This window comes from Elephantulus edwardii, unplaced genomic scaffold (genome assembly GCF_000299155.1).
Source record: "Elephantulus edwardii isolate Elephantulus edwardi_28Jun2011 unplaced genomic scaffold, EleEdw1.0 scaffold00001, whole genome shotgun sequence".
In the NCBI taxonomy this organism is placed as follows: domain Eukaryota; kingdom Metazoa; phylum Chordata; class Mammalia; order Macroscelidea; family Macroscelididae; genus Elephantulus; species Elephantulus edwardii.
Window position 1 is genome coordinate 39,571,180 of NW_006399751.1, and position 8,068 is coordinate 39,579,247.

Genomic DNA, 8,068 nt, shown 5'->3' on the forward strand with positions numbered 1-8,068 from the left:
ATATACTCGTGTGTGTGTGTGTGTGTGTGTATATATATATATATTTGTTATACACTATCAAGTTGGAACCAACTCATAGGTGACCCTTCAGCAGATCTTCAGAGGCAGTAAGTCTCAGAATGGCCATAGAACTAGAGCCACCCACTTTTGGGTTGGCAGCTCCATTCCTTACCACTAGGCCACAAGAGCGTCCTAAAATTAATCGGTAAAAAGCATAATCAGGTGGCTCTGGTGGCCTAGTGGCAAGAAGCTGTACTGCAATCCCAGAGGTGCACGGTTCAAATCCACCAGATGTTCTGCTGGAGAAGGAGAAACAGTCTCCTCCTGTACCAGTCAGATCTGATTTGACGGTACGCACACACACACAACATAATTAAAAAAATTATAAAAAAAGCATAATCAATCATATAACCATTAAATTTTGGTATCCTTTTCATCTTTAAAAATCAAACAAAAAGTATATTATGGATAAAGGAAAAAAGAAACTTAAGAACTGTGGCATATTGTAGTCGAAGAACAGCATCTGTGGTATGCTATGAAGAGAAAACTTTTGGGGAAGAGGAAGTTTTTGGTGGGCAACATTGACCACTCTCCAACCAAAATAGGCTCTTCCCTTTGACCTTGGTGATGTGACCCCAGCGAGAATGCGAGGGCGTAAGTAAAGGGTGTTTGGGCGGCTGCGAGCAGGAGGTCCCGGTGTGGTTCCCACCTCTGGGCAGGGCCCCATCTGGCCTCGCCCTTGGGGGGAACAGCGGGCGAGAGGGCAGTTCGCGGGGCGCACAGCCATGGTTCCAGCCTGTAGTCCCGCACCCTGCACTGGCGCCACTCTTGGGTGGTGAATGAGATAAAGCGGGGCAAGGTTCTACAACTTAAATCTATGAGGTGCGACTCTGATATCCGTGCCTTTGCCCGGTCTCAGGGCGTGTTTGTTCCAGGTGTTTAAACTGTTTCAAAGTGCCCGAACTCGAGCGACCTTGGGCAAACAAGCCCTAATCCCTGGGGCAGAGAGCTCGGTTTTATTTGTGAGCGCGAGCAAACCCAGCGAGGCTACGAGAAGCTAAAGGAGGCCTTTTCTCAGCACTCAGGCGAGCGGCCTGTAGCCTCCCGCCGGGACCCCAGCCGGCTGCCCCATCCGCCCGGACCACAAGCCTCTTGCGTCAGCCTGGGCGGGGGTGGGGGATTTTCGGGGCTCACGCTGCGCAGCCAGCCGGGCAAGGAAGAGCCCCGTGCTCTTGCCCCGCCCTCGGAGGGCGGGAGGCGGAGCGGGGCAAGAGCAAGAACACTGCAGGCGACTTGGGCCGTGTTGCCCAGCAGCGGGAGCCGGGAGCCCCGAGGAGCCGCCACCAGTGCCGCCCTGTGCGTGCTTCGGTAGCCGGAACAGGGCCACCGTCGAAGCACCACAGCGCACACAGTTCTCCGCTCAACATGATGGACTTGGAGCTGCCGTCACCGGAACTGCCGTCCCAGCAGGTGCTGCCCCATACCCTCTGGGATCAGGATCAGGACCGGCGGCTGGGTCAGGAGGGGAGCGCTGCCCGGGAGGGAGAGCCGCTGCCCGCTTCTCCTCCCATCTGTGGCCAGAGCCGGAACTGCAGCAGCCGCGAGCTGGAGCAGCTGCGCTTGCGCCAGGGCCGGTGGGGAGGAAAGGGGACCCCAGGGGCTGGAGGAGAGTGGGACGCGGCTGAGTGCCCCGACCGACAGCGTGGCCGCTGTGGGGAGAGTCTCCAGTGGCTCCCATGCGTAGAGGCAGGAAACATCACTGGCCAGCCCCCAAAGCTGGAACGCGGGAGCCAGGACCTGCTCCCCGGCCTCCCGGGCGGCGGAGCAGGAGGGGGTGGACGGCTTTGGCCTGAGCCGGCGCGCCCCGGTCCTTCCGCTCCTGCGCCGCGCCCCCGCCTCGGAGCCCGCAAAAAAAAAAAAAATGTGCCTAGTCACGGGGCCACTCTCGGGGGAGCTGAGGTCTTTGCTGGTCTGTGACCCAGAGCCCCTCCGCTGCCACTGTCCCCACCCCATTTTCTACCACTGAACTGCGGGGTTGCTGCGCTGCACGCTCACCTTGCTGGGCGGTCTTTGGGTGCTGTTTTGTAAAATAACCAAGATGTTACATCCATCAGATCATTTTCTGGCATCTTAAAGTTAGGAAGCCTAGCACCCCTGGGGGGAGGTCATGAAACGCCCATCGCTCTCTGTTCCCCGACTTGTAGTAACGTAGGCAAGAGGGAAGTTGAGGCTCTCGGACGCCAGGCAGGTTCAAGTAACCTGTCATGAGAATTGGGTGCTGGGGGGGGGGGCGGCGGGCAGGGGTCTTCAGACTGTGAAGGCCGAGGCCATTGCTCCCAGAACATCTGGTTCTGGGCACGGTGCCTCCGGGTGGCTCCCGCCCGAGTGTGTGGCCTCGCCTCGGTCTCCTTGCTGATAGTGGCCAGTTGGCTGTCACGGTGGCCCTCGGTTGGCCCTTTCCTGCCTTATAGCGTGCAAACCTCGCTGCTCCGGGGCCAAGGGACAAGTTGGAGCTGTTGATCTGTTGCGCAATTGTTATTTTCCCCAGAGCAGCTTTGTCTTTGGATTTTGCATTTCAGAATTGCAGTTCCAAAATGTGTAAGACAGGATATTCTGTTCTGTGCTGTCAAGGGTAAGAGCTGAGACCATAGATTAGAATTTCTGCTGCTTTTAGGCCGCTATTCAGATCTTTGCTTTCAGCTAGTATTCCCCTTTGAATGCTTTCTATAATTTCTTTTTCTGCTAGAGAATTTGCCTCAACTATGTAGCTTGTTGAACTCCCCTCCCCCCCTTTTTTTATTTCAAGGGCAGCAGGTGGGACACTTGTGTTTTGCTCCCAAGTTTCTATACGTTGACATTAAAGTGAAAAAATTTAATTCAGTCTTGCTGAGATACTTTGAAGAAATATGTATTATATCAGTCTTGCTGGGATATTTTAAAGAAATATGTACTTGTACTTGCAAAATATTTTTTTTCTAAGTCAGTGTTTAGAAATACTCAATTCAAGGAAATGTGTTGATAGGTTAAGAGTAAAATATGTTTATGCTCATAAATATGGCATTTTAAGATGGCTAAAAATCTAAGGTAAGCTTTCAGGTTCTACACAATGAATTTATTCATTGTGCTGTTGGTTTTGTTTGTTTTGAAGTTGGTTGTTGTCAACTTCTTGAAGTAATGATTGGGATGGTATCACCTGGTTACCACTAGTATAAAGAAGTAAATTCTTTTTAGATGTTGTTCACTAATGAATGCTTCTTTGTCCAAAAGCTATAAAAGTTAGTTAATGGACTTCAGTGGACATTAAAATTCCTAAACACAGGAATTAGAGTTGAAAGCTTTCTCTGATAATTTTCTTCCTTTATGATGTTTTAATATTTCCTATACTACAGTATATAAAGTACATATACTGCATTCTTTTAAAGTTGAGCTTTTCAGTTGTGCTTGATGAAGCTATGCCTTTCCAAGTTTGTAGTTCAAAATCAAGTTTGTATTTTGTCTTTGAATACTGAAAATAAAATGGAGTAAAATTTACAGTTGATTTCTTGTCTGTGACTGTGAAATTAATTAATACTGATGAATTCATGCTGTAGTCTAGAAGATTTACGTGTTCAAAAGAGGATTGTGATGTTGTATTAAAGAAACTGCAGATGTGAAGCTTTGAGAAGAAAGATGTTGCTATCTCCACAGGGGGAAGATCCATCTGGTACCCTTCCTTCACCCCCTCCCCCAAGGTGTTCTAGAGAGATAAAGTGCTTTTGTAGTGGAGGGATAAAGTTGTTCTTACACTAGATAGATAAGACTTTAAAGCCAAACACAAAGAGAAAGTTCAGGCCTCTCAACGCTGAATAATTGTTAAGAGGAAAACGACTTGACTTTTGGATTTGTGACCAATCTCTTTGAGATGGCTGAAGTAGCATATCTTTTTTTCTTCAGGAGTACCAGGAAGAATTGGAAGTCAAATGCACTATTTTTCTTAATATTTCTTTTTATTCAGGATGAATTATACTTAAAAAGTTGTATAAGAAGCCCTCAGTGAACTAACTATATGCCCTTCCTCCTCCCTAAATTTCTCTGACTTAAAGGAAATTTTTCATATAGTATTTCTGAAATTTCTTCTGAAAGGTGGGTTAAAGTTTGAGTGTAACTCTTGGATACAGAAATAATTTGGCACCAATATGACAATAGATAAGTTATTGGTCACTTTCCTCTGTGTGTCTGTCAGTGTGATAATTACTTCACTTGCATATCACAGTTATCCCATGTGAATACTGTTATCTTAGATTTCCAGGTGAGGAAATCGGTAAAGACCAAGAGTTCTGCTTCAAATGGCCCAGCTGTTGAGTTGTAGAGGTAGATTTAAGCATAAGTAGTCTTTCTCCACTGACTCTCAAAATCACCACTTTCTAACTGGACCATGCCTTGTTATTTGCCCTCGAGTTGATTTAAATCATAGAGACCACGGTATAGGACAGGTGGACCTGCCCTATTGTGGTCCCTAGGTTGTTAATTGGTTTGGAAGTACATCACCAGGTCTTTTCAGCCTCACCTCAGGTCCGCTGGTGGGTTCAAACCACTGACCTTTCAGTTAGCAGTCGGGCACTGAATCACTGTGTCATTATGGCTTTAAAAAAATGGATGCATTGAAGGAAAACCAAAAGAAAGACAGAGATTGAAAAGCATAATGTCTGCACTTTTTCCAGTTCCGGAGAATTTGATAGCTGTGGATATGTGATGGGGGAGATAAGCCCTATTGGATAATTGAGAGTAAATACAAATTGACAGTGCAATGACTACGATATGTGGTCCTTTACAAATGACATAGAGGTCTAAATGGATGAAGAAAGTCAAGACCATTTCTTAATATAATTATAATAGCTTTTTTTAACATTTCTGAATTTTAGCAGCTTCGATCCTGTTTCACATTTTCCAAGGGCCATTTTTCTTTTTCTTAGTTAAATCTCCTAGTTACTTGTGTTTCTGCTTGTCTTTGCTTGGCCTATTAATTGGTACAATTCCTGTTCCACTGACGTTTTAAAATTCTGAGGTATCTAAGAGAAGTTTGGTAGTGAGGATATGGTGTAGAGCAGGACAGACTAAAGAACCCATTGCCACAGGGTTGCCTGTGAGGCCAGGCAACCCCTTATGTTACAGCGTGTAACTGCTCTGTAAGAGGCCAGGCAACCCCTTATGTTACAACGTGTAACTGCTCCGTAAGAGGCCAGGCAACCCCTTATGTTACAGCGTGTAAAAATCTCTCTCATTGCCATCCAGTCAGAACCAAACCAGAGCGGACATTCCCGCAGGTTTTCATACTTTAAATTGCACAGAAAATTGTCTTTTTCTTGTGGAGCTGTGCAGCTGGAGGGTTTGAACTACCTATCTTTGGGTTGACGGCACAAGCTCTTACCCACTAGGTCACCAGAACTCCCTAACAGCTTCCTTCATAGGCGTTTGGAGATTTTTTTTGGGGGGGGCGGGGGGTGGTGATTGTTTACAGACGAATCTTTACAGAAGAAATTTCTGTGTAATACAAATTAAGTGCTCACTCGACTGTGAGCCAAAAGGTTAATAGTTTAAACCTACCTGGAGATACTTTGGAAGAAAATCCTGGTAAGGTCAGAAAAGTCAGAACACTGAAAATTGCATGAAGCAGCTGTACTCTGCACACAGGAGGTCATCCTAAATGGAATCAATTCAACGGCAATTGGCAACAATTATTAGAAAAACAAATGCCCAAGTCTTTTGTTTGGGGCACCATTGAGTGGGCTGGAACAGCCACTCCTTTAGGCACAAACAGGGTTTACCCAAGTTGAAGTAAAGTGGGTGGAAGGGGAAGAATTTAAGTTGAACACTACTAGCAGAAACCTGTTGGCTCAAACACTAATCCCCTGTTTTGGCACTTCTGAATTGAAGAGCTCAAGTCTGTCTCATTTAAGATTATTTGGGGCTTTTGATAATAGTACATGTCAGAAATTAAACACTTTATTTCTTAGTCCTTATGGTTAAACAATTTGTATTTAGAATTATATTATTTGTCTTGAGTTAGGTCTGCTGCAGGACTGTTAGGATTCAGTGGATGTATATGTGGTTTGTACATTTATACTATTTCAATAAATGTCTAGCCCAGTGACTTCTGAAAGTCAGTTAAAATTTGTTGGGCACAAGTATATAGTTAGACACCGAGTTGGCTCCATCTCCTACCGACCACCGAGTTGGCTCCATCTCCTACCGACCCTCCTTATAACAGAATGAAACCCTGCCCAGTGCTTCACCATCCTGCACTCACTGCTGCTTTTAAACCCGCTGCCATTCCATCTCATTTAGGGCCTTCTCCCCCCACCCCCCCACCTCCTTCTGGTCTCTGCTTTATCAAACCTGATGTCTTTCTCCAGCAACCTGCCCCTTCTAACAACATGCGCAAAATATGTGAGAGAAAAGTCTCGCCTCATTCTGAGGTATAATTTTGATCACTGTTTTTGTTTGCTGGCAAGTAGGAACCAAATCCAGTGGATTTTCAGAGGCTGTAAATTGTACAAGAGGGAACTGCCCATTTTTCGTCCTATGAGGAGCTGATGGATTTTAACTGCTTGCCTTTGGATTGGCAACTCCTTGCCACCAGATCTCCCTGTTCTGTTCATGTACCCTTGAGTCAGAACTGAACCACAGACTCTCTGGCAGGTTTTCAGAGGCAGTTGATCTCATGGGAGAAGATAGCCCATCCTTCCCCCAAGGAGCAGCTGGTGGATTCGAACCACGTGCTATTGAGATTGCAGGGCAGCTTCTTGCCTCTAGGCTACCAGTGGAGAAGATTTTACTAAATGCAGTTTTAACTTGTTTCTTTTTATTTGTGACTAGAAGTGTATTTCAACCTTGCAGTAAAATGGAGAGTAGAGTTTATAATCTGGTTTCTAAGAGTTACTGAAATTTCATTATCACTTGCTTTTAACAAAAGCTGTAATAAATATTTATTGAAAAAGGCTTTATGATAAGCTTTCTTTGTGTGTTAATATATGAAAGCCAAATATGTTCTAGAGTATTATATTTCCATTCAGTACTGGAAAAATATAGTTGATGTTTTCATATTAACTTTTCCTCCAAAACAAAATACAAAACTTGTTACAAGACTTAAAGAAAATCCACCTTGTGTAAATTTGTAGTTTTGCAGGGATCAGCCATTGCTGATATAAGTATTAATGTTAAGATTATTAGGAACTCTAAGAATAGAAAATACTTTTAAATAGCAATTTTTTTTATAGAATATGAACTGTAAACCTAGTCTTTATTGAAGTTGGGTACACATATGCACATGCATGTAAATTTAATTGACACAAATTTTCATAATAGTAAACACAAATCCAGTAGTAAGGATTTTGACCATTAGGCCTACCTTTCAAGGGCCAGTTAATGATTCTAAGTAGTCAATTATCATAATCCATCAGCAGCTTGGGTTCTGGAAAAAAATAGATCCCATGGCAATGCTGAAGAGTCACTTCTTTATTACAAACTTGAAGATTGAGACTTCAGGATAGTAGTATCCATTGTACACTGATAAGATCTGAACTTTCCATTGCCTTTTTGTGTTGGAGAAGGAAAATTGATTGGATAGAAAAAGAAAAATAGCAGATCACCTCAACTTTGATACCTCTTTGTGAGATTATAGCTTTTCTTTTTTGTATTATGCTAGTCTCTAAGTGCTTTTTAAAATTTTACTCACAAGTAGTAGAGCAGAAAGAGCTCTTGCGGCCCAGTAAGTAAGGATTTGTGTTGCCAACCAAAGGAAAGTTTTTCAAATCCACCAGCTCCTCCAAGGAAGAAACAGTCTGCTGTGAGATTTAGAGCCTCAGAAAACTTGCTGGAGAATTAGCTCAGAGTCACGTCCAACTCGACAGCAATGAACAACAGTAGTAGAGCTTTTATTTATTTTTTTTTTATTACTCCCAAAAGAAACCCTATACATTATTAGCAGTTAGATCCAAATCCTCAGCCATATTCAGTCATAACAAATCTCCCTTTTGTCTTTAGATTTGCCTGTTCTGGAGATTTCATATAAGTGAAATCATATAATATG

General features: G+C 44.1%; 1 protein-coding gene across 3 annotated transcripts in view; it reads left to right on the forward strand.

Annotated features, from left to right (window-relative positions):
- Positions 1–1,324: 1,324 nt before the first annotated feature.
- The window catches only part of NFE2L2 (nuclear factor, erythroid 2-like 2), a 48,345-nt gene continuing 41,601 nt past the window's right edge, over positions 1,325–8,068 (forward strand). Inside the window, exon 1 of one of the 3 annotated variants that reach the window (XM_006878800.1) lies at positions 1,325–1,470. In XM_006878800.1, the coding sequence (XP_006878862.1) occupies positions 1,426–1,470 (45 nt within the window). In that variant the 5' untranslated portion in view covers positions 1,325–1,425. Of the gene's footprint in view, positions 1,471–2,462; positions 2,633–8,068 lie in introns of those variants that run through there. The other 2 variants (XM_006878802.1, XM_006878801.1) reach the window with 2 other exon arrangements.